Source organism: Hirundo rustica, chromosome 27 (genome assembly GCF_015227805.2).
Source record: "Hirundo rustica isolate bHirRus1 chromosome 27, bHirRus1.pri.v3, whole genome shotgun sequence".
Taxonomy (NCBI): domain Eukaryota; kingdom Metazoa; phylum Chordata; class Aves; order Passeriformes; family Hirundinidae; genus Hirundo; species Hirundo rustica.
This window is the reverse complement of record NC_053476.1, coordinates 4,540,443-4,566,957: the sequence shown is the minus strand read 5'-3', so window position 1 is coordinate 4,566,957 and position 26,515 is coordinate 4,540,443. Positions and strand designations below refer to the sequence as shown.

The following is a 26,515-nucleotide window of genomic DNA, read 5'->3' as shown; positions in this document are numbered from 1 at the left end:
AACACCACACCCACACTCTGCATTCTTCCATAATTTTGTTGTAAGAAAATGACAGTTACCTAATTCTCTTCAGTGAACGCTTGCTTCACCTGCCTGCCAGTGCCTCCGTGCTCAGCCTCTTCCTCTCTGTCCCTCCTCAAAGAGCCAATTTTTACTCCTTCAATACTAATTTTGTGTTTTTCCTTAGAACGTAATATAGCAGCATGGGCTAAATGGGACCCTGGATTCTTGGGGAAAAAGAAAATACCTTTAAGGTAGGATGAACATAGAAAGCCAGGAATGTTTTTACATACTAAATCTTCCAAACAGCACAAACATCCTTTGAACACCTCAGCTGAATTAGGAGCTTTCTCCAAGGGGTTTGAAAGTTTTACTGCACTTTTCAGGGAACGAAGAGAAAGGAAAAAAAGCTCCCCCACAATTCCTGCATCTCTGGTCCTCACATGAACATTCGTTATGGAAAAGCAAATAGCACCTGCTTCCTCCTGCTTCTTGTTTGGAAAATATGCTGGGAAGCAAAAGGAAGCCAATTAACAGGGTAATTAGTGGCATTCCACCAGTGCTGCCTGCAGACGTTAGCAGGAGGTGCTGCTCAGACTCCTGCAGTGAGGGATGTGCTGGAAAACCACAGCAGGGGACACACAGGAAGCTCAGGAGCAGGGCCTGGGAGCTCTGCCCCGGGTGCAGGAGCAGTTCCAGGGAAAGCTGAGCCCTGGGGAAGGGGGAATCACCCCAGGGAATCCCTGTGAGATCCTCGATCCAGCCCAGGATCACCAGTCAATCCATCAGCCTTCAGGCCCTGCTGCTCAAAGTGCAAGGCAGAGGCACAAAACTCATTTAACCTCTTTTAATTCCTCCGATTTTAGAGGGTTTTTTCCACCCTGTGAGGGGAATTGAAGCCTATTTTACTGCCTATCCTTCTGCTTTAAAAAAAACCCGACCGAACCACAGAGTTCTATTTTAGCCCAGAACTTGGGGATGATTTTTCAAAGGACAAAGGTGTCCATGTGGCTCTTGACCAGAGAGAAGCTGGGACAAGAGAGGTGCCAAGTGGACAAGGACAGAATTCAAAAGAAATTGAAGTGTAAAGGAAACTGAGAGACACCTCAAAATCCAACAGATTTAAAAAAACAAAAACGAAACCATTAAGACTGATCACAACAAATACATTGCTATGAAATTTGTATCATTCCCAATTTATTAGGCATAAATTGCTCTTTAAAACTGCTTGTATCATACACTTTCTTTATCATCACTGCACAAAGGGCACCAGTTGCTGCTGCAGAATGCTACAGAGAGCAGTTTGGACTCACTAACGTGGCACAGCTTTCTCCTCTCAGAAACAGACCCTGGAGGAAAGGAAAGTGTTCCTAGAATGGAAAACTGAAAGAACAGCTTAAAAAAAATTACGGAAAATGACAGAAAATTGCACGTTTTTGCATCCTGCTTGGACCACACTTTACAAAATAGTTTTTGAAGTGATACCAGACCTAAGGAGATACCGATCTGAGACAATTATTTGATGCATTTGACCAAGGTTCTGATTGTATTAAGGCTTCCAATCTTCCCACTCTCACAGGATTAAGGGTTTGTTGTTTCACATCACGCTTGTACCTACATTGCTCTCTTGATTTTTTTTTTCCCTTTATTAATTTTTATTCTTCAAAGGGGAAGAACAAGTCAAGGGCTGCACGAAAAATGAAGCAAGGTGGTGCTGACAGAAATACAAAGTAAACACTGACCTTTCCAAAACCGGGTGAATAAATTAACTCATGGTTAGAACATGAAAGCGTTTGATGAAAGCTCTGATCCTGCAGTGTGATTCTCCTGCAGTTGCACTCTGGGCAGGGACAGGGATGGTTCCACGTGGCCTGACACACTCCCAGTCCTGGCTGCTCACTGGAGACACTGCAGCTTTAAGGTCATTGACACTCCCTGGCATTGAAGTTACACTACAATATGCAAAAGTCTCGAACAGCCCGTTTGTCAACACCGTCCTCGGAGAACTTGGAAATGAGGTTCAGCACTCTGCTTACCAAGAAAGACCCAAACTAAGACACATTTCTGGAAAAAGAACAAGACACCTCGTCATTAGTACTATCCCCACATCTACTGGCTTCCATACAGCAAACCCCAAAGTCTGTCTTCCATGATATTTTTTTTTTCCAGCAAGGGGGAGTCCAAACCCAGCATTTTCTCCTCAGTCACTGCCATAAATGTGTAAGAACCAAGTAAGTCAGACTCAGCAGCAGCTGGATATTGCACTGCCATGAACTCTGGGGAGTTCAGGTCTGAGGTGCACTCGTGGTGTCGGTGGAGAACAACGACAGTGCTGGCTCAGAGATGTAGAACCCAGGATGCCAAGGGAGGGGAGAACACGACAGTACCAGTCACACACACTCAAGCTCAGACACTGGCTCTTGGAGGTTAAAATTCATCACTTTCCACGGCGTGGAGCTGCGTGTCGTCCGCATCCGTCATGCTGCTCTCCTGGGACTCGTCTGTGCCCGCTGCAGAGGGAAAGAGACCTCGGGGTACCAGGGCTGTCCCACGGCAAAGCCTCCCCCACCACCCAGCCCAGCCTGGCAAAGGCAGGGCAGCCAAAGCATTAAAAAAACAACAAACAAAAAAAAGAAATTCTGTTTCCCTCACAAATTACCTTAAATTACTTTAATTTGTCCCATGAATGAGAGAGTTGTTCAGCTGAGGTTGTGGAATTCTTCCACACTTTCTCTGCACAGCCAGGGAAGCTGAACTGTGACACAGGCCAACACTTATTTTGTTTATGCTTATTGGACAGATTAAGCTGTGGGGTTTTTTTTCCTTTTATTTTTTTTTTTTTTCTCCTAGTTTGATTGGTCTTTGGGGATTTTTTTTCTGTGCTGCTCAGGTGCTGCTCAGCAGTTCCAGCCTCTGTCTCCATCTCCTGGTCAGAACAGGCTCAGCCCAGGGAGCCAGGGCTTGAAATTATCCCAATTACAACAGCAGGGAGACAAAAACAAACTCTGGATAGTTCCAGAAGTGGGGTAAAGTTCCCATATTAAAAAGCACACAGCACCAATAAAAACCCATGATATACAGTTGTCACCTTTCCCTATTTTTCAGTTGATAATTTGGAAATGCAGGTCACAGAATTTGTCTATTAATAAGAATCCAAATCCTGCTATATTTCCTTCTTTGCAGGAAGAGAATTAAATTGCTTGGCAGCATTTATTTTCTATCTCCAGTTCAGCCTGCAGATAGGTCTGTATTTACGACTGTCCATGATTTATGGAATTGAAGCTCATAATCAAAAGCTGAGCAAAGAAAAACCCAGGCTGTTCCTTTCTGTGAATTACTCCCCACAGTGTTTTATTTCCTCTAGATCCATATCAAACTGCTTCCATGACCTTCACCAAAAGCCACCTTTTATGTTCAGTACACCGAGTACTTTGATCCAACATTCAGTTTTAACTCCTGCAAAAGCATCCACAGACAACTGCAGTTGCCATTCATTTATTCTGAAGTTATTTGATGCTTTATGATGCACTTGCAGCCCTGGGAATGCCTTGCTCTCCTGGGATACTCTAAATTTACACAAATCATGGGTGGGGCTTTAAGAGTTACCACAATCTCTGTCCCACAACACCTAAAGAAATTTCCCAACCCTTCATGCCACGTTTTCTATAGGGAAAACAAATTTGGAGGGAAGAGCCTCGCTGGGCAGAAATGTTTCACTTCTTTTCTTAAAGCTGGCACTCTTCCCACACCTCAGAGGCAAAAGCTGCTGAGCTGGAGCACAGACCTGACTCGAAGGGGTAACATTCACTGATCTGCTCCTCACGAGTGATGGGCTCCTCGTCATCGGGCAGGTAACGTTTGTCAATGGCCTCCTTGATCTGGTTATTGGCTCCTTTGGGATCCAGGTCCATTGCCCAGGAGAAATTCATTAGGGCCAGATGTGTTTGACCCAGCTTTTTATAGACCTAAAAAGGCAGAAAAAGTTGAATTTACATGAAGCTGCTGCTTGGAAGGTTTGGGCAATGAATCTTGTGAGCCACAGTTTAGTGAAAGTAACAGAGTGGGTATGAAAAATTTGTTATGTGAGCCCTGAGGGAAATAAATATATGCAGAAAGAACAAGTGTTTCTATTAAAAAATAATAAGAGAAAATAAACTAGCAGCTAAGGGATTCTTTATCATTAAGGGCAGATGAGGAAGTTATTTATCTATTATCATTTAAACAGTGAAAACACTTCAATTTGTCAAGACATGGCCACACTCATGTCAGTTTAGAGGTGCAGCTACTCCTGGACAAACACAGTGAACACAGTTCAGCACAAATCCTTTTACCTCTCTCCAGTTTAAACAAAATAAAGAAATCTTGCTGACAGAGAGTTCTCCAGCACTGTGTCAGAGGGAAGTTTGTCCTGACCAGAGAACCCCCAGCAGAAAGTTGCAGGAGTTATCTAAAGCTTATCAGCAGAGGAGGTGGTGGGAAGGAGGATTTCTGTCACCAGGTCACTTCTCTGGCATTTCAGACAAGAAGGGCTGGAGTGTAGCTGCTTCTTCTTCAGTATTTCTGACACAACGCATGAGAATTGATACAATATTTTAATAGTTACACATGCAAATAACCAGCTGAGAGATAGACTATCATTTCCAGCTCTCTTTAACTGTCCTTTGCATTTAAAAGCTGGCACATAATACAGCTGTGAGCACTTAGCCTTATTTCAAAGTTTTGAGAATTTTTGGAATACTCCTCCAAGTGGAAGCATCTTAGTGACAGGCATACGAATTTTCTCATGAAGCAGCAAAGGAAACCAAAGAATGGGATCACAGTGAAGTTTTACCTACCTTTCCTATTAAAAAGTAAACAAGAGACTCTTTGGGAACAATCTGTTTCAGTTCTTCAAGTTCTTGTAAAGCCGACTGAAAGGTTGGAAAGAGTGCTTATATTAGGCATTGTGAAACCAAAACACTTTTAGTGAAACTTCTACTTTACTTTTAAGATAGTTCTTGATGCTGGAGCTGTTTACTCTGCTGTGACAGTCACCTGGCATCATTAAGAAATTCAACTGGAAAATATTTAAGTCTGTAGTTAGAAATTTCAAAAAAAAAATTGTTTTAAGTAAAGTTTTCCCTTTCAGTGTGTGCACACACGTTTCTGAGGCAAGTTTCAAAACAGACTTGGCTTGTCTCCTGGAGCCAAAAAAATCACTGGCCAGAGGAAAAGCTGCTGGATAAACACTGCGGGAAGATCTTCTCTTATTCTAAACAGGGTCCAGGTCAGCAGGGGATCAGCCCAAAACTGCTTCACTTCTGCCTTTTCACTCCACAACACAACCTTGGAAACAGCTGGTTCTTATTGCTTCATCCTTGCTGTAATTGGATACGGGGCAGTTGGCTGAGTTTTTTTAATAATTTAGTACAAACTCATGATAGTGGGCCAGACTAAAATAATCACTTAAAAAACAACACCTGTTGGCCCCCGGATTTTATGACAATCAAAACATTTAACACACGAGGGTGGCACTTGCCAAAGCAAACCCTTCCCATGTCCCAGGCTCTTCCTGCAAGCCCTGCTGCTCCCCAGGGGCGACCTCTAAGCATTCAGCTCCCAAGGCATCCCTGTTCCCAGCTACAGGAATTTCAAGGCTGACCTTGTACTTCTCATTTGCAAATAACACCGAGGCTCTATGGAATTTGCATAGTGGGTTCTTGGGGTCGATGTTGATCGCTTTGTTTAAAGTGTCCAAAGCCTTCTCGGATTTTTTCAGCGCATGCTGGACCTGGGACACAGAGAGAGAACAATTCCAAAAGGGGAAAAATAACAGCTCATCTGCCAGGCAAGGAAAAACCCCTTTGGATCCCATTTACTTACAGTGTGGCTCCTTTAGAGAAGTATTTGACCAAGTCTGAACAAGTTTCCTCACAGGAAGAAAAATCCTCACCTCCTCTCCACCCCAAACTCTTCTCCCCACCCAAGTTCAGTGCCAGGTACTTACTACTCCAATGTGACACAGCAGGACTGAGCTCTGGGGGTTGATATCAAGCGCTTTCTGGAAATGCATTTCTGCCAGACTGAATTTCTCCTGTTTGTAATAAATCATTCCCAAGCCGTACCTGCAGCAGAGAAACGGTTCTGGTAAGCAGCACTGGATTTTAACCGAGTTTGTTTCTGTCAGTGAAGGTGACATGGCAGGAATGGTCTGTAGCCTTGCCAACCTCAGCTAGGGCGGGAAGGAATTTCTTGGGGGAAAAAGCTGTCTGAAATTTTCTCTCTTTTCTTTATCCTTTGGGTAGCTGAAGGACTGATGTGTGCTGCACAGGAAGACTGGCTAAGTAACAGCTAAATAAAAAAGCACACAGAAGTTACTAAGTGACTCACGCTCACAGATCTAACTTTTATTGCTTTATATATTAAAAAGCTGTAAGAAACTGTGTCCTAAGGTAAGAAGAGGCTGAGATCTCATCTCTCCAACTGCAGCTGAGGAAGCATAATGCATGAAGAATGCTGCCCAGCAGAACAAAACAGCTGGGGTAATACAGCCTGAATCTGTAAACACTAAAAAAACCTCCAATTTTTTGCCTTCCTTGTGAAAGCAGCCCCCCCATCTTCTGCAGGAAAGGCTTTGCTCTCTTCCAGAAGGGAAGAGTGGTAGGTAGGTGGTGGCTGTCCCATCCCTGGCCAGGCTGGACGGGGTTTGGAACAACCTGGGGTGGTGGAAGGTGTCCCAGCCCTTGGATGGGCTGTAAGGTCACTTCCAACCCAACCCAGTCCATGAAATTCCAGCAGTGGCAGCACCCAGGAGCCGTTCCTCCAGGAGGAATTCTGCACCCCGTGGAGGAGCAGGGGATAAAGCCAGACTTACCAGGCGTTGTAGTGCCGGGGGTTGACTCTGATGGCGTTTCTAAAACAGGCCAGTGCTTTGTCCAGCTCTTCTGTCAACACAAACTCATGGCCCAGCAGGGTGTAGGCATAGGCGTAGTTTGGATCCACCTGGATGGCCCTCTGGAAGAACTTGATGGCAATGTCGTGCTCCCTTTGCAAGCTGAAGCAGTTTCCTGCAGCACACCACGCCTGGAACAACATCAGGGCAGGAGCAGAACCCTTTTTTACAACTCTGAGTGACTAAGTTTGAGCTGAACTCATTTACCTCTACTGCTTTAAGTAATTATAAATAACTTACTCCTAGATAAAAAAGTAAAGACAGGAATAAATCAGTTAGTTCAGGTTCATTCCTGGGAGGCAAGCAAGGCTAAACACACCTTCTAAACTAAATAAATAAACAAGCAAGCTGAAATACAGAAATGGAGAATCCATGGACACCCAACAAGTCTGCACCAATTAGATCCTTTGATGACTAATGACTAAAGCTTTTGAAGCTGTTGAAAAGGCCAGAAATAAAACATCTTTGATATTTAAGAATAACAAAGGGGGAAGATGGTACTTTATTTCTTCAGCTCCCTCTGACAAATCTGTAAATCTGCAGAGGAAGAATTTCAGCAACAACCTCCTCTTTCCCTGCTGCTCAGCACCCATCAAGGCTATAAATACCACAGCCTGGGGTCCCTCACTTCCCCAAATTTTCAGCATCACTGCCAAAGCAGATAACTATTTTCCACTTCTTGGATTAAAATCTGCATTTCCTTTTATCCTGACTAATCTTACTACAACCACCAACTGCTTCACTGGGTTTGAGCTTTCCACTCTTAGACGAAACTAACAGGACAACATGAATTGGATTTCCTCCTCCACCAAAAAAGATTTCCAATGTCCTCTAGAGTTTTCTCAATTCTTAAGAGCACATTTATCAACTCACATCTTTTATTTTTAAACGTGGCACTCATTCAAAGATTTCTGGGTTTTGGCACATTGTGACAACACTACACACACTCTGCAGTTTAATGGACTTTGGTATAAAAACGTGCATCATGTCTGCAAATAAGTTCTAGAACAAATATTTTAAGTGCCAGTGAATTAACTACAGCAATTAAAAAGTCCAGGAAAAAGACACTCCTTATCTCTGCACACTGGCAGCAGCAGGAGTGACTAACCCACGATCTTCCTGGTTGAACGGTACCTAGGCAAATTTAAATAACCATTAACAGATAAAAGGTTTCAATCCGTTCCACATAAGCTGATATTCAAGTTTTAAGGAGCCATTTCAAGCATCGGCAGTTCAACAGACAACCCTGCCACCTCCCTCTCCAGTTTTGCCATGCTCAGGTGTATTCCCACTGGGGAGAGCTCAAAGCTCTGTTCTGAATCACTGATTTTACCACGTACACTTCCCCTCTTCTCATTCAAGCCCACAGCATTTTATACCTCTGGTGAGTTTTTATCCATGTCTGTCAAATCCTTTGAAAGAACTGAAAGGGCAACATCTTTCTGCAGGTGCCACAGTGTGGTTGAATAGATTTCCATGCCTTCTACTCTGTAGTTTTCAATCCTCCTCACTTCTGAAAATATTCTCTCAGCCTGAGAACAGAACAGAAATGAAAATAAAATTCCAGCCACCAAGGCAGAGCACAGAGGCCAAGGTCCAAGGCCTCATGTCAGCCTGAGCAGCCTCTGCTTTTTAAGTGTCCTACACAGAGCTGCAAGTCCTGGAACCTTCCTTTCAAGGGAAGGAAGTGACTGTATCCCAGGATTCTTATGCCAGCAGGAACGCAGCCAGCTCTTTCCCTCCTGCTGACTCAGCTGCATTCCTGTTTCTAGCCATGCTTGAGTGAGGCAAAAACATCACCCACAAAATCAGAAATAGGGCAACTTTTTCTGGGCCAGTTATGACTGTTAAACATCCCAATACAGAGTGACAGGACACGGGGTGATGGTTTTACACTGCCAGAGGGCAGGGCTGGGTGGGATATTGGGCAGGAGTTGTTCCCTGGCAGGGTGGGCAGCCCTGGCACAGGGTGGATCCCTGGCAGTGCCCAAGGCCAGGTTGGACATTGGGGCTTGGAGCAGCCTGGGACAGTGGGAGGTGTCCCTGCCATGGCAGGGGTGGAAATGGATGAGATCTGAAGTCTCTTTCAACCCAAACCACGCTGGAATTCTGTGATTAAAATCTGTACCCTCGCCTTTTGAAATAATCTATGAAAGCACCCAGCATGTTCCATCTCGAAACAGACAGTGCACAGCTCAAAACCTCCCTCTCCTGTCTCCTGCACACATTCTGCCAAGGAGCGTTTCAACACTCAGCAAACAGGCACAGCAGCTGTCAGGACAACAGTGCCAAGGAGAGGTGAACTGTGGGATTACCCTCAACTGCTCACTTCTGATTCTGGAGCAGTTCGGCATCACCTCAGCTGTGCCAATGTTTCATTTGTGAGGCTGGAAGGGAAACTGGGGCACTGATGTGATCAGAATTAACTAGAATGGTGAGAATTTTTTTTGGTTTACAGCTGAAATTGTTGAGTGATCTCTTCTAAAACAGTGCAGTGCAAACAATTCCTTCAGCACAGAAGGAGGCAGAGACAGCACACACAAGGAGGAGACCCCTAAGAGGAAATAACCTTAAGAAAAAACTTTTAGGAAAGCTCAGTGATAAAGCTCTAATGAAGCAGATTCAAGATCTAAACCCATTCCAGGTGCAACTTTTCTATTTATCCATTTACCACAACTGCAAACTTCCCACAGATTTTACAGGAGATCTGCAGGCTTTGTGTAAAACTGTAAAAAGCAAAGGGAGAAGAGGAAGGCTCAGCTCCAGCTCCTACCTGCATGTATTCTGCCAGCTCAAAGTAAGCTCTCCCAATTTGGCACAGCACCCAGCCTGTGTTGTAGTGGTGGGATGGCAAATGGCTCAAAATATTGATGGCTTCTTTGCAGTTGTATGAGCACAAGGCTAAATAACCTTTCCCCATGTCCCGGAGAAGGCTCATCAAACCTTCTAGGAGAAAAACACAATAAATAAAAGTGGGGGAAAAAAAAAAACCAAGAAAAAGAGAAAGGAGAAAAGACAGCTGAGACTTATTTACTCGGAAGTGTTAATCCCAAAATCTCTCCCCTTGTGCACTGCTCCTGAATCTGCCTACGAAAACCTTTCAGGGGTTTCCAAACAAGGTTGATTGATACATTTTTAACATTATAAACTTAATTAACACAAGCATGATATTCTGGATATCAGCCTACGTAGGGGAAGCCAGGAAATAAGGAGTCCCTGAACTCAGGGGCTCAGGGCGAGTGGAGTTCTGCATTTCCAGCAGCAATTCCAGCATTTCTCTGGGTCTGAGCAGTTTCCACAGGCCTGGTAGCCATGGATACAGCCTCCTGCTGCCTGGAAACATTACTGAGCCAAAAGAGGGGAACTCAGCATTTTGCTTAGGATTTTCTGACAAGCTGAATAAAGACTTGGTTTTAAACAAATGGGAAATATCAAGGGCGAACAGACCACGTAAACACCACATTGAGGGGAGATGATTGGGTTATGAGCAGCTCCTTTGAATCAGTTTCCAAGGATAATAATACTGTCATAAATTATATACTTTAAAAACTTGAAGTTACACTTTATAACAACATAACACTTATAATCATAATAGCATTACTTATTCTATTATCACAATTAATACATTGCATAATAATTTATAATTCTTTACATATCAATACTTTAATCATTAATAAGAGCTTGCAAGATGTATCTGCTGACAATTACCACTCTCAATATTTCTTCACGTGTTTTTAAGTTAACAAGATGATGTTGAATTAAATCAGTTTTTGTCATTATACAAAGGTGAGAGCTGCAGGCTAAATGAACTGGGAAAGCAGCAGATACTGAAGCAACAACAAAACCCAGATATATCAGATTTTACTACAGTGCTCAAACAGACCTGCTGCTGCCTTCTGTAGCGTGAAAGCTTGGATTTGTGGTGCCACAGTGGAAATTTTCCCTTCTGAAATGATGGAAGAGTCCAGTTTGGTAATTTCCAAACTGTCATTTAAGTTTGGTTGAGTTATTCCTCCCTTATTTGTTTTACTTTTTGTTTTTCTGTTTGGAATCTTAGGCGGAAACTTCATTTTCAATTTTTTGCTATTTTCCTGCAAATAAGAAAAGTAAAGAGTTACATCTAAAAGAAATCTTTTCAATTCAGAAATCTAAACTCCAGAGTCAATTGTGTAAAACCATTTGTAACAACAACGCCCAGCCACGCCCCGCTCACTGCAGAATCTCTTCTTAAGCTGCTAAAACTGCTAGGAATATGTGGAAATTAGCAGTTGGCACAGTGGCCTGGCTAAGAAAGGCAGGGATCTGCAGCACCGGGAGGTTTGGTACCTTGGTTGTAGAACTATCACTGGTAAACAGGCGAGAGCTTCGCCGAGGCAGCGCGTTGGGTGGAGCAGCAATGGTTGGGCTCAATACCTGAGGTGTTGTACTGAAACCAGAAATTTAAAAATTACACGTTGCAAAGCACGCTTCTTTGATCCACTTTTAATAGTAACAGCTCTTGGCTTTGTTTTAAACAAAAAATGCCCCAGTGCTATGATTTTTCTTTTTTTACCTTGTCTGTGGACCAGAGCTCTGTGTTTGTGCAACGAGGATTGGAGTGACTTCCCGGCTGTTCCCGCTCTGGGAGAAGACAGATTTTGTTCCAGCCTGGCTGATCCTGCTGACAGCCTGCAAAACACAGAGTTGCTACAGGTTCATCATTCTGTCACTCTCCATCTCTGCTGCACCAAACGTGGCACAAGGAGAACCAGAATTATTTTAATAAAGGAGAGGGTTCCCCCATCCCGAGGGCAAACCGTGAGAAGTCTTTCTCCTTCTACATGTTAATTAACACCAAAGCACATTATTTGAAGATATAGAATCTCCATCTAGTGGCAAGAAACTATATGTTAAAGTGTTTGTACAAGAACAAAAGGGAATTAAAAGACATCATATTTAAAGGTTTTTTTCCTGCAGAAAGTTGGAAAAAAAAAAAAAAAAAGGGAAGAAAAAGATTTTTGAATTATCCCATTACAATCCCATTCAGAAGCCATTCATGGACTGCACAGCACCTCAGCCTGTTTTCAGAACAGATCCTCCTCTTCCTATTTCTTAGAAAAAGCTTAAAGAAATTATCTTTCTGCCCACTCCAGGGACACCAACATTCCGTTCAGTGATGGCTGTTTGGAAGAGACACCAGAAAGGGACGAGTGGATCAACAGCAGCACAAGCAACCCCAGTTTGTGCATTATCCAACCTCTAAAGCTCTGCCCTTGCCTTCCTTTCCCAGATTCTCTTACCAGAGGATGGTTTGGGTGGCCAGCAAGGAAATTTGCCCACTCAGACAGGAAGCTTTTGGATTTATCCTCACGCTTCATTCACTTATGTAAGTGTTTCCTAGGAAACTGCCTCTGTTCAGCCACAGCTCCACCAAACCTTGTCTGACACAGAACTGCAAGAGCAAAGTGGAACTGGCACTGTCACTATTCACAGTGGACAAAGCACCAACCAGAATTTAAGGTGTTTATTAAAATGTATAAAATATTTGTGTTTTGGTTCTGGGCAGGGCCTAAAGTGTGGAGTAGTGGAATTTACACCTCGGGGCTGCTGTTCCACACAGCAAAGCAGCAAATCTGACTCGATTCCCCAAAGCTTTTCAGCTCTCAGAAGAGCTGCACCTCGCTAACTTTATTTCCCTTTTCAGATTCATGGAAATTTACCTTCCTGTATGTGCACAGTTCACTACAAGCCACGGTTTTCAAAGGGTCCTGAGTTCAGGAGGGGAACTGGATCAGCCAAACAAAGCACATTCCCAAACTTCCCTTCCACAATGGCACAGCAAGGTGGGCATCAAGATGTGTCCAGAGCAAACGTGGCAGCTCAAATTCTACTTTTTGGGGGATTCAACTCTTATTTCAAAATACTGCCCCCTAAAAAACACCAACACCCCTCATGCAACTTGTGGATTTACTAAAAATACAGGGAAAAATCCTCAGGTTTTTGTTTTTAGAAAGGAACAAATAGTTCTTCAGCTGTCACCAACACTCCACCTCTCATTTATCACTATGGCAACTACAGCAGTTTCTCCCTGAGTAAACCAGACAGTTTTTAGTTTTCCCTACCCGAGACTTTGCTGAGTGAAACAGCACCATTCTCTCAGTCCTTCGCAGACCAGCAGCAGGATTTTTATTACTTGGTCTGTAAACTACTTGCAAATTCAAGAACTACTTGCATGAGATCTGTAGCTTCAGCTCTCTTGAGACTTCAGAAAATACATTAAATAAATAAAGCAAAAATTCCAAGCCTTCACAGTCCACCCCTGCAAAGGGAAAAGTTGGAATCTGCTGTTGTTTGGAAGCTTTAGTGTTTGTACAACCCTCTGTGATGGGAGGTGGACAGAACAGAGATTTTCCCTAGATTAGTTTAGATTAGTCCAGTAACTACAGGCTGGGCATCTGGGGGGGGGGGATGAAAAAAAACAGCTCACACGTTTTTTTTCCTCTGTATTACGGATTTTTCTTTAAAGTGCACTGCAATGTCAAGCTCTCAGAAGAGCAGCTGAGTTCCAAAATGCAAGGTACCTTCTTTGAAGGTGCTCCAGTGGATGGCACATCGATTACAGAGGAGGAGTTGGTGTAGTTCTGTAAATAGGATCCATCTCCAGGGCTGGGGGTTTCTAGTGGCAAAATTCCAAAGCTGAGAACGAACCAGAGAGGAAGGGTCAGTGTCTGAATGTTAGACCTGGAGAGCTGGGGTGATGCAGGGGTTAGAAGAGAGACCCAGATCATGGAATATCCTGAGCTGGAAGGGACATACAGGATCATCAGTACTTTAAGAAAAGCCCTTTACAGTAGCCTTTCATAATAAAAAGTTTATTCCAGAGCAGTAGCTCTGGAATCTTTGGAAATTCCTTCAGAGATTTTTTTTTCAAGTCAGAACATGGCAATAAGCAATATCTTGAAACAATTTTTCTCCAAATAACCAACTGTTTGTTAAAAAAGAGGAAGAGATGAACACTAGGAGGAAGAGCAGCTCCTGAAGTTGTTTGGGTTTCCCTTTTACAGCACTGTTCACAAATTCTACCACCACGTGTGTCTGAGTGTGCCCCAAACCCCAAAGAGCAGCAGCTCAGCCCTGGGCAGAGGGCAGCCAGCACAGAACTTACCTTGGAGTTAGTGGGCTCAAAGCTGCAGGTCCCCCCAGTAAACTCCGGCCAGTTTTTGGTTTATTTTGAGCCTGTTTGGACAAGATGGCAGTTCCTGACCCCAGAGGGACAGGATCTGAGGAAATCACAGCCGAGTCGATGTAAGACATGGAAGAATCCGAATTCAAGGAGGAATACTTTGAATTGGAGGATTCTAGGTTGATTCTGTTCAGCTCCTGAAGAACAAAAGGCAGCTCTTAGCTACTCAGGGTATAGTTTAATTAACGTTTTTCGGTTAAACTGGAAAAACAAACCGATTTTAGCAAATGGTTTGAGCAAAACTCACAATTGTGTCCTGGGGTGTCTCCATGAGGACACTCTCAGGCTGTCTGTGGGATATGTTGTGATTAGACACCAACGTTGTGCAAGTGTTGGGCAGACAGCTGCTGAAGTTCTGTAAGGATGTTAATTTAAATGTTTGGTCAGGGTCTGGCTTTTCACCTGTAAGAATGGAAGGAGATTTAATAGTTATTCCTGAGTCTATACACTGAATATTCAGTCTGATGCAAGGACGGGGGGCAAAGGATTTCTGAAGTGTTTTAAAACATTTCATAGAATCCTAGAACATTTGAGTTGGGTTGGAAAGGACCTTAAAGAACATATTCCAATCCTCTGCAATAAGTAGGAAAATCCTTCACCACACCAAGTCACTCTGAGCTCTTTGTACTAAAGCAGAAGAGTTCTTCCATTGTTCAGCTACAAAACCCTGGACAATCAATATTTTTAATAATTTTTATTTATTGGTTTTTTCCAAGCTATTCTCAGAAACAGTTTATAAGTGTCTACTAAACGTAGGCTGGGAAGCACATTTGGATTGTTAGATCCAAAAATGCATTAAAAAATCAAGATGGAAGAAAAAAAGACATAAGACAACAGCAAAGTATTTAAAATTAATTGTTGCTCACATAAATCTCTCCAAAGAATTACATGAGTAAAACAATTCTGCAGACTCACCTATTTCACATAGTGATTCAAAAGGGGACCAGAGGAAAGGATTTAAACTAAGGCTCTTTTGGTAACATTCTGATCCTTTGGCAAGCCGGTCTGTCTTGCTGCAAAAAGAATGAAACAGTTCACAGGGAAACTTCAGAACAGCACTTTTGTTCAACAGAGTTTTCCAGAAGAGGAGTTGGAAAACAAAAACATGTTGAGAGGCACAGAAACATTCCTCATTTTTCAAGCCCGAGAAATATTGAGTTCTTTTGAAGTTACTTGACATATTTAGACACAGTTGTCAAAAAAAAAAAAAAAGTTACATAAGCACTAGAATAGCTTGAAAATGTTCATTTTTAGGAAGATGCAGCTCTTTGCAACAGCTTGTTTCTTTTTTGCTAACAGTAACCTGATTGCCAGGCTTCCAGCCATCTTAAGTGTCCATGGATAATATTTTTGCAAAGAAATTCGAGGCTAATGGCTACCAAGACTTTTGAAAATAATTGAGAATAGATACAGAAGAGATGAATCCAAAAGCCCAACTACTATTCAATCAATCATTCAGATTTACTGAAACTTTTTTTGTATCTTGGCAAAATCAAAACACTTACATTTGTCAAGTTATTTTGCCTGGCACGCTCAGAACTTTGATTTGAAGGTTAAAGCTACATGTGTATGACAGATAGTAAAAATCTAAACGGTAAGAAACAAGCTGAGAGATTTTTCTTAGGAAAGAATACAGATGCAAAGGTATACAGAAAACTCAGACTCTTGGATTGCATTCTTATCCACCTGGGGAAGAGGAATTTGTGTTTTCAGACTTGGGATGAAAACTAAACCATTCTTGCATTCCCAAATCAGACTGATTCCACGACTGTCCACCTGAATTTATTGTGCTCCAAAATGGTGTAACCCAGAGAGAAGTGGCTCCTGTAAGGACTAAGGGTATGTCTGACTAAACCTGGGCTTGGTCAAGTGAAAACCTCCCAACTTTCGAGGGCAAAATGAAAAAGCCAAACTTTACCAGTAGACATGTCCCAGTAAGGAGAGTGTAAAGCATGCAGCGTCACCAAACTCCATAACAATGTCATCATGGCTTTTCTGTTTATTCAACACTCCACCAGACAAGATCTGCTCTCCTTCTGCAAGCCTTTTTAAAAAACAAGAGGTTTAAAGGGGTTACAAGGCTCACAGTACTGGCAGTCCAGTGTTTTCACCCTGCTGCAAACAAAAAACAGAAATCCACTGTCAGTGTTGGCAGGTTTTAAACCACAAACCAGTTTCTGCAAATGAACATTAAGTAACAGATGGATTCCTCTACAACTGGGAGGTTCAGGAATCTGCAGTCAAACAGCTCTACTGGGAGGGAAAAAACCCCAAAACAAACCCAAAAGCAGAGGCACAAAATACAGCATGACTTTTCCAGAAGTAACCAATCCTAGGAGGAAGGACAAGAGAATCTTCAAGACACTTGATCTTTGAAGGTGTTTTATCTAAGCTAAAACTGCTTAATTTGGCTTTGCTTCCCAAAGAAATACAATCTGTAAGGCCCCCATGCACCGAGTTAAGAGCCAATAATGGGATATGGCAGAGATTTTGGATTTTAATGCCTTTCCTTCTTGCAAGAAGGGCTCAAAAGGAGAACAAAGGCCCAGTTTGCACCTCCTCCACCTGCAGGAGCTGCACCACTCACACGGAACGGGCCACTGGCTGTCAGGCTTCAAAATGACTTCATACAACTGCTGGGGTGGGAGGCGTTTTTCAGGCAGCTGAGCCCAAACACCTGAACAAACAAATCACCTTTTCCTGCCACCACTTGAAATTTTATTTGGAGGAATATGCTTCTGTCAGACCATCCCCACAAGAAAATAAGGCAGAGCTGTACAAACGACCTCATAAGAAGTCTGTTTTCTCTCCACACAGCTTGGCAATTCCTAAGTTACTCAACAACTTTTAGATGTTTCTGCACCACGGGTTAATGCTCATTAGATTCATATCTGAAAGCAAAACAAATTGACCTTATAATCTTTTGTGCTGAAGGACCAATGAATTCCTAGTTGATACAAGATGACATCTTCCAAAGAGAAATCCAAGCCAAAATAAAATAAAATAAATCCATTTGTAACCCTGGACAGAACATGAAGGATTTACTTACTTGCTGAGGTCCACGCAACATTTTGCAAGCAGGTATTTACACTGGGGGGTGGTACAGCTGTGTCCCTTTAGGAGCCTGTAAGCTTTGTAGGCCTTTCCTGAGCGGTAGTAACACGTTGCCAGTAAAAACAGTGCTTCTTCTGAGTGTACTGGAAAACAAAAATCATCCGTTAGATGTTCATCGTTTTACTACAAAGAATCTGGGGGCAGGGAGTAAAAGCCAGCTATGGAAAAGACGGAAGAAAATGGGTATTGGTACTAGAAATTCATCCCTGAATGAAGTCTTCTTTATCTGTTGGTGGTTACCAAACTTCCTGCGCCATTTCCTTGGTTAGTCAGATCAACGCTGAACACCTCCAGCTGTAAGGGAACTTTGATCCTCCTGGCTACCCAGCCTGAGTAAGTGATGAGCCACCCAAGGCCACTTTAACAACCTGCTGGCCACACCAAGACTTGGCTCAGAGTGTCACCACACCTGCCACCAACACTTTGCACTACTGTCAGCAGTGCATAAACACTGGCACAGCGATAGCTGCTACAAAGTGCAGCAACTTTCAGAGGGAAGATCTATTCCAGCACAAGTAGCCAGTTTTAATCCCAATTTCAAGTGGTCTTTTTTCATTTGCAATTTTACTTCTGTTCTTGTTCTAAAGCACTCAATGCTTTACCTTCACCTCTCTCAGTGGAGGAGATTTTCTGATTTTAATGACTATTAAAGCTGGTCAGTTACCAGTATTGAGTCCTGTCCTTTTTGCTGCCCACTCTCATTATATCATTGGGAACACGGTTTAACAGCACCATTCAGATGTTTTGGCTGCTTTCTGTTGGGAACTAGCAATAGGGACAAGTTCTCCTACAACCTGGACGGGGCTTGGGTCAATTTGGGATAGTGGGAGGGGTCCCTGACCATGGCAGGGGTGGGACTGGAGGGGCTTTAAAATCCCTTCCAACCATTCTGGGATTCCACAAACCCTTTGCCCAAGCTGAGATCTCACAAGCTCCAAAATTCTGGATGGAGCAGTCAAGCATCAGGAAAACTCATCTCTGTTTAAACAGAGAACAGGAGGGATCAGGGCAGAAACAATTCCTTATGGCAGAGACTGGAATTATTTAGATTTGATGTTTGCTTCCACATTTTCTTCCACTGCAATGAATTATGCACCACACTGAGGATGTTCTACTCCAAGAGCTTGACTTGGCATCCAGGTTTGAGACTGAGGCCAGACCCACTTGTGATTACACCATAAAGGAAAGAATTAACCCCTGAAGAAACTTTAACCCTTTCTGTAAAATCACAGATTTTGTACATCCATGATGGCTTAACCCACTCTCTGTAGTTCCCCAAATGTTACACTCAAATCACCCTCACACAGTGATATTTTAAATCAAAAGCTGTGTACGAACACGAGCGACTTCAAACTCCAAATAATTAATAAACCCACAATACCTTTATACTTTTCAGAAGACGTTATCCTGCAAATGGAATCCAGCATTAAATAAACAATTCTGATGTTTGTTCACCCAGCTATAGGGAAATCTTTACAAAAATCAATATGAGCACTATATAAAAACCTCTTTGGGAATCTGCCAAAATCCTTTGCTTCACTGAGAATTGACTGTTTTAAGTTTTTGTCATGACCTGGACAGCGACAATGGAAACAGAAGACCCAAACAGAGGACATTTTATAAGCCTTATCCTAAAAACACCAGAAAACCTTCTGGAAATTTCAAGTTAAATCAATTTTTATCCACTACTTTAACAGATTTTGAGAGTTCTGGGAAACAACCAAGCCACAGACATCCCATAAAGGACAGTAATTGCAGGTAGAGTTAAAAAGTTCTTCTCAGGGTAAAATCCCTGCTGCCAACATGGAGCCACTGTATTCAAGTTCTGCAGCTTCCACTCTGCAGTGTAACCACTTACTTTAACCAGGAGCCAGATGTTTTGTTAGCAGCTAATTGCTTGCACCAAGTGTCAGCATTCATGCTGCTTCCTCTCAGCACTGCTGGCCACTGAAAAAGGCTGTTTGAAGTATTCTTGCAGAGAATTATTCTGTAAAGATGTGTCACTATCAAGTCAGGTATTTTTCTCCTGGCTGCTGCAAAAAGTGGATTCTCTTTGTTCCTAAATCCTTGGCAATTACTCCAATCTACCATTTCCCTGCACCTCAGTGTGTTGTGTTCAGGGGAGCTCTGCCATCCCTGTTTTCTTCATGAACACCTGGATTATCAGGTTCCATGATATTCTACACAACATTTCTCATTTCAGTACCAGATCAAACACCCCAGATTCCATTTGTAACCCTGACACAAGGAAAAAGAAGCCTTTATTTCTCAAAACTTAGGTTTGTGCTTCCGTTGTTAAGAACTGCATTGTGGGCACGGCAGGCAAAATATTTCATTACAAAACAGAGCATGAAAGAGCTTATACAGCTTAATTCAAACGAAAAGTTCAGTTTTTCTAGCACAGGAAATTATATGATGCTTGTATTTTAGCTTAAGGATTGGAGTGGTTTTTGTGTCAGTGGTTAGGGAGCAATACCTTTCAAAATCAAGAAGGAAAGCTGACCACCAGCATGAAGGAGAAAGAAGTACAGAAGAACAAAAAGCTTATCTGAGGTCATGGAGAAAAGGTTAAAGAAATAGAAGGTGCTAGAACAGACCAAAGAAGCGTTTGAAGGACTCAGAGAAAGTACAGATTTGTGTTCCTGCTGCCTGCTTGCCATCCGGAGCAGCCCAGTCCTGACAGCTTTACAATCAAGTAACAATTAGCAGGGATTCAGCAGGAGATACCTGTTCCATATGTTCTGATTCTCACTGTCTCAATTTCACAGTGCTTTTCTCTCACCATTACAAGACTCTCTTTGAGCCAATCAATGTATGTGAGCAGCATTATTAGCAAAGACAGCTTTCAATGTCAAGCCAATTTGTGGAATTTGTGAGCTGCACCTATCCTCAAGGGCCCTTGGAAGACACGCAATGCTTGAGGGTGATTTAAAAATCCCCAACGTTCTCCCATTTGATACCATAAACCACATCACTGTAAACACTGCACTTAAACACAAATCTGAGTTCAATTTTAAGGAGATTTTGCTGTAAAATAGCATTGCTGCTCTTGCACCATTTGATTTCCCAACGAAATTGCAAGGCTTTCCCTCAACAGAAAGCTAAACTTCATTATCAGAACAGGAAGAAAATGACACAGGAGCAGAGGTTCACAAACCCCAAATTAAAATTGAGAAAGAAAAAAGAAAAAATCAGCTTTATAATTGCAAAGTACACACCTTCTGCATATAACCTTTCTGCGAGGAACACGGCATCGCGATACGCGTAGTGGTTCAGTGCTTGCCAGATAGCAGCCTGCAAGGCAAGAAAACCATCTTCATTTAGTGGGGAGCTTTGAAAATGCAAAAAAACCATCTTCATTTAGTGGGGAGCTTTGAAAATGCAAAAAAAAAAAAAAAAAAGCTCATTACTTCTTACTGTCAAAAGGCAAAGTTCAGCATGGTTTTATAGAGCCATAAAAAGAAAGGGGAAGATAAACATGCCAGCCAAGTTGCGTTTGTTTCAGCTCTTAGTAAGGAGGCTTAAAAAGCCCTACCAAACTCTGCACTGAAGCCATTGATCAACCTTAAGAGTTTTTCCTGCTTGTTTCCAGACACAATCATCCAAACCCCTCATAAACGACTGAGTTTTAGCCTGGTGCACAACTCAGCGGGAATTACTGCAAACTACCACCGAACAATGCCTTCAGTAGAGACAAAACCAAAATCCAACCCCAACTGGTCAGAATATCCCATTAAAGCATCTCCCCAAGATGTCAAACCAAAACCCAACAGGCCCAGAAACCTCTCAGTGTTCAAAGATGGTCGAGATGAGATTTGTGTTGATTAAACATCTTAGCATAAAGGATCTTCCCTGAAGAGGCATCAGTGCTCCCTTAAGGGCTAAGGTGAGCAGGTTCCATTGCTTTTTGTGCAGCATTTTGTTGGATCTTCAGCCACCTCCTTGTCACCAGCTGGGAAGCAGCCCTCAAGAACAAGTGCAAATGCAACACACAAGTCGTATCCTACAGCCAGAGATGAACACAAGCTACTTCTCATTTTGCTCACACACTCACACTTGGCCAAATCCCGCTCCCAGGTGCTGTTTTCTTTTTCACGAGCACCAAGTTTGGGTTTGTGACAACCAACATTTGTGCAGACTGGAAGGATGACACGGCTCCAGTGGAACAGACACGCACACAGGTGAACAACCTGCACACCAGCAAAGCAGGTGTCGTTTCCCTGCATGCTGTCACCAGCAGCTGACATACAAGAGCTGTGCAGGGCTGGGATAAGGGGGTTTCACACAAGCTGCTTGGCCAGCTTTTCTTCAGATCACATTAAAAGCTGTCTGTTTTCTGTAAAAGAAGGCTGGGATTTGAAAACTCTTTTAAGATCTGTTCAGCCTTTCCTCCCCACCTACTCCAAGGGTGCTGTGCTTGCTCAGAGTTTGCGCTCCAGTGTGGGCAGGGCTGGATCAGGACAGCAGTTCCTTCCCTTCTGGGTCTCTGCTCCGGTTCCAAAGCCCTTTTCCAACAGCAGCAAAGAGACATTTTGCAGTAGCTTTGCTATTACTTATTCCAAACGAGATCTGAACTTATAAATTCAAGGCACTGTCACCTAAAATTTTCAAATACTCATCAGCAGCCAAAGACGAATAGAATTTGCTTCTAAAACCCGTGAGACACTCCAAAACTAAAAGAAATCTTCCACAGCAATACCACCCTACTGTGCTATCCACAGTGGGAAAGGCAAGTGCCAATTTCATCTAAAAAAAAAAAATAAAAAAAATCCAAACATCATGGAGTTACATGTACCATATGCTACTTCTTCCAACACAAACTTGACAAACACAGGGTGTGAAAACTGTGCAAGTTCTCTTCACGGGAAGCCCACACAGCCGTCATGAACAGCACACACCAGGGCTCCCAAGTACTACAGGGAATATTATACACAAATCTCTACAGAGAGTCTGTTTTCTCCTGTCAGTACATCCCAAGAACACACTTAAGAAGCCAACAGGTGCTTTTGAGCTTGTGTGAAAGTATTTGAATTCATTTAAAAGCAGATTCTCTTAGTTTGATCATGACAATACAAATACTATTGTTTCTCTCTGGTTGCATTGCATATTTCAGATAAGTGAGCCTCAGAGCCTCCTGAAGTGATTCCTCCCTGCTGCCTTGAAAGGCCCCCAGGATGAAGGTGGTTCCAAGCCCTGCAGACAGAGCAGGACAAACATGGAGATAGAAGGTCAGGGTTACAATCTTTTAAGCCATCCTGAAGCCAGAGCGGCCCAAGATCTCCCATTTCTCTTGCTCCCAAAAGCAGCTCTTCCTTCACCAAGTCACAAGTGATGGTTAGATGAATCCAGCCAAGTTGTGGAAGGTTAAAAATCCTGTCTTTGCAGGGCTGGAACTCAGCCAGCTTACAGAACAAAGGTGTGGGGGTGGGAGTGGGAAAATCAGGGTCATCTGACCGCTCAAACAAGAGCAAGTTGCCAGGAACAATCCTGCCAAAGGCTAGGAGGGGACACGAGGGATTTGGAGCTATGTCACAGCCACTTTGTAAGAGTTACACTACACACTGGCTCAAATAACAATCATTGTGGAGCAGAGTCCCAGTGAAAGCAAGAAACGGGCTGGTAGAATCTCCATTCTGTAACAATTACCATTTTGTAGCCCAAAATGTGCCTCCTGCCCTGAACTGACCCATGCTGAAGTCTGGATCCTCACACACAATCTCCTAAAAGAGTAGGAAGAGGAAAGGAAGGCAGCAGGGAATCCGCCATACCTATGCAGCAAAAATTTCCCATGAGAACAGATGTCTAAACCACCACTGTGCCTCAAAAAAGAGGATTTCTTGCCCATCGATTAGGACAGGAACATTAATCTCAATATAGCACACTAATTTAGCTTGTTCTAGAAGAAGCACAACGCATGTACACAGCACTGGGGGTACACAATTGCTAAACCACACCAGAAGAGTGTTCTCAGCTCTGTTCTCAGGGCTGTGTCATGGGAAGGAGAAAAGTTGGAAGTGTTTCCACATTTTATTCAAGCGTGCTTGCAGACAGGATGAACCTCCAGGTTCTAATCGCTCTTTTGAAAAATAATTAATTTGAAATGCAAAATGAACAGGGAATTCCAAAACTACCCTACACAGCCCTGCAGCAAGGCATCTTCAGAGATGAGAGCAGGAAAATTAAATCCGATTCAGACAGGTCCATCTTCTACCCAGAAAATCCTGCGCATCGTCCAAGCGTCGCTTCGTATCTACGCCAAAGAACTCTTAAGAAATGTTCTCTTCTGACAGTTATACAGCCTTGGGAATTATTTTCCCAAGCTGTTTAGCCTGTATTGTCACACCAAGCAGATTCTGCCACGATTTCAGTCTTCAGGGTGGGCAGGGAGAAGGAGAGCTGCGGGATGGGCTGTGCTGCATTCCCCACTTGCACAAACTCTGCCCACTCAACAAGCACACGTTGGTCCTGCAGTTCGCAGCCAAGTTCAAGCACCACTCCAGTGAGTCACGGCAGATGATCACCTTGAACAGCTAAATTCCAAGCAAAGTGCTCATTTTCTTTCCAAGATGTTTTTCAGCAGTATCTGGAAGGCATCCAGCCCGTTCCTCAGCACATGGGACACAGAGTTTTATGTTGGAGCTGAAGGGTTTTAAATCAACCGTATCAGGAAGTACAGCACAGGGCTGTAAACCCTGGCACTTTGTTCGACTTAAAAGAATGTTAAAAGTTAGCAAAAACCTAACCAGTGGCCAGGATGCCTTCTGGGACATGAATTTCATGTACTTCAAGCACGATAATTATCAGGCTACATACAAACACAAATTCTGTTATTTATCTGCCTCGCTGTAACAAGTAAGTAACATCACAGATGTAAGGATGACAATTTTTTTCCTGGAATGCTGAGCCCTGCAGAGATCTGAAAGGCTGGGAGAGAACAGACAAATAGACAGGAAAAATCTCTGCAATGACAAAAATGAGAACTAGTGTCAACTTTCCCAATCATTTCATTTAAGAAAATTATGAAAACAGAGCTAAGTACATGGACTTCAGCTAAACTGGGAATTCAGAAACACAATGGACTTTACCGAATCACAAATAATTCCTAAACTTACCAGCAGTCCTGTAAGCAAGGAACAGCAGCAGAACTACTGCTAAAAGAATGACCTGTCATTTAAAAGGAGAACCTAAAAAGATACAGTCAATCTAAATTGATATATTCAACATAGCAAAGCCTCATCCAAACATCCAGGCTGGGAAGAGGTGAAGAATGGAGAACAGCATTAGAGAGGTCTTTACCTTGTTGAAAAGACCACAACAAGACCCCACATTTCTCTCAGGGGCTCTCAGAAGAGCAGATATTTCCACTTGGTCAGCCTAGTTAGCACAGCACCGGAAACATTTTGTATTGTTTCCTGTCAGCTTCACTCATTCACACTGCAGCGCGTTCTTGCTTCCTTTTCTATTGTAATCCCATGTTTTCCTAGAATATCCAACTGATGCAAAACAACCAGCCCAGCTCCAGAGCTAACACCAATGGTGCAGGATGAGCGACCGGGTGGCCAAAAGCATTTCCAGCACTGCACTGACCCCTCCTCTCTCAGAGGGGATGAGGAGAGCGGGGGCATCAAGGACACAAACCCTGGTCTACAAGAATACCCTCACTGCCACCGTCCTCCACAGACAGGGTCAAGACAGCAGGATGGTTTTCCACACGAGCTGTTCCTCCCCTTCCATCTTTTCATTAGAAAGAAAAAACCAAAAGCAAGAATTCTCACAATGTTCATTACAGAACACAAATGGGTTCTAATAAGACACTGCTGCCAGAAGCCTCCTGCTGTAACTAGGAAAAAAAAAAAAGCCCCAAACATCCTGTTAAAAGGCTAAAAATATATTAAAAAAAAAGAATGGGAACATGAATAAGATGACTGATTAATGAAGATTATGAATAGTTAGAGAATGGGCATACAGGAACTGAGGAAAGAAAAAGCAGCTCTTAATTCTGTGAATCACGACTTTGGGATGGGAAGGCTGAGCACCAGAACAGGAAACCCATCAGAGTAACTGCAACGAGACTGAAACACGAGAGAAAAAACCGAAATTTACATTATTTTCTCTCCTAGGTCTCCCATCAATCCGAGGGAACCAACTCCTTTGGGAAGAAGGAACGTCCTTCACTCGCACGACACGGAGGGATCCGAGCACGCTGCGAGCATTTAAACACGACACGGCAGCAAACGCAGAAAGGTGAACGAAGTATCAACAGGTCTCCCGGGGGATCCGCGGGGGGACCTTTCCCGGGAGCCGAATCGGCTGAGGAGCTGCGGGGAGCCCGACACCTCCCTCAGGGGCCCGGGGGGCAAAGGGGCGAGCGCGGCCGGCCCGGGGATGGGGACGGCAGGCTGGAACGGGAAGCCCGGCGGGCTCCGGTGGGAGGGAGGGCGGAGGAGCTGGAGGTCCTGCGGGCCTACAGGCCGAGGGGCCGGCGGGAGCGGCCCCGAGCCCCGGCTCCGGAGCGGGAGGGGCGGCCTAACCCGGGCCGGGCCGGGCTTTGGGGCCTGAGCCGCCTGGGGGTCGGTACCTGGACGGGTTCCTGCAGCACCGTCATCCTGCTCTCCCCGGCCTCCGCCTCCTGGTCGCCGAGCCCGAGCGGGGTGGCCCCGGTCCCGGCCCGGCTCAGAGCGAGTCACGGCGGGGCCCGGCCCGGCCGCGGCTCATTTGAACCCGCACCGACCGTTACCGGAGCTAGCGAGGCCGGCGGGCGCCGAGTCCGCCCGAACCGGCGGCGGAAATACCCGAACCGTCCGCCGGAAATGCCCGAAGGCGGAGGCGGAAAGAGCCGAGAGCCGACGGAAAACAGCTGGGAAAGCCGCGCTCGGCAGCCGGGAGGAAACCACTCGGCGCCGGAGATGGCCGAGGTGGGACGGAGATGGCCGAGCTGGAACGGAGCCTCCCGAGTTAGGACGGACATGTCCGAGCAGAGACGGAGATGGACGAGCGTGAGGAGGCCGATAAACCCACTGCGGGGCCTGTGGCTCGTCCCTCAGAGCGCCTTTGCACCCGTGGAATGTACAACTGGCACTTTGCGCCACAGAACGGGCTCCGGGGATCCCCAGGCCTGTCAGGAACTCCCGCGTCTCTCGGGGTGCTGGTCCGAGGGCTCCCTCCTGCCATCACCAGTGCGGCCACTACTGGGTTTGGCTGGTGGTTCCCGTGTCCCTGTTCCCAGTGTTGGGATCAGGTCCTGTCCC

At 44.1% G+C, this 26,515-nt stretch overlaps 1 protein-coding gene across 2 annotated transcripts; it reads right to left on the bottom strand.

Moving 5' to 3' along the window:
* Positions 1-1,175: 1,175 nt before the first annotated feature.
* Positions 1,176-26,025, bottom strand: CDC27 (cell division cycle 27). 2 transcript variants are annotated; one of them, XM_040087149.2, is made up of 19 exons: positions 25,846-26,025; positions 20,486-20,561; positions 17,203-17,350; positions 16,072-16,197; positions 15,069-15,166; positions 14,401-14,555; positions 14,076-14,290; positions 13,492-13,606; positions 11,484-11,599; positions 11,258-11,357; positions 10,815-11,022; positions 9,705-9,877; positions 8,311-8,463; positions 6,854-7,062; positions 5,987-6,104; positions 5,642-5,770; positions 4,836-4,910; positions 3,785-3,965; positions 1,176-2,510 (listed from the first exon to the last, which is right to left on the bottom strand). In XM_040087149.2, the coding sequence occupies exons 1-19, from the start codon at positions 25,870-25,872 to the stop codon at positions 2,428-2,430; spliced, it is 2,505 nt and encodes an 834-aa protein (XP_039943083.1). In that variant the 5' UTR covers positions 25,873-26,025; the 3' UTR covers positions 1,176-2,427. The 2 variants fall into 2 exon arrangements, with proteins under 2 accessions (XP_039943083.1, XP_039943086.1); XM_040087152.2 differs by having other exon boundaries at positions 9,705-9,874; positions 25,846-26,024.
* Between the last annotated feature and the right edge of the window lie 490 nt (positions 26,026-26,515).

Excerpts from the sequence above, each read along its gene's own strand:
- CDC27 (XM_040087149.2), bottom strand. The coding sequence starts at position 25,872 with ATGACGGTGCTGCAGGAACCCGTCCAG. Across the intron at positions 17,351-20,485 it reads AGAAAGGTTATATGCAGAAG|TACACTCAGAAGAAGCACTG; the intron begins GTGTGTACTTTG and ends TTTGTTTTCCAG. Across the intron at positions 9,878-10,814 it reads GCTACAGAAGGCAGCAGCAG|AAGGTTTGATGAGCCTTCTC; the intron begins GTCTGTTTGAGC and ends TTTTTCTCCTAG.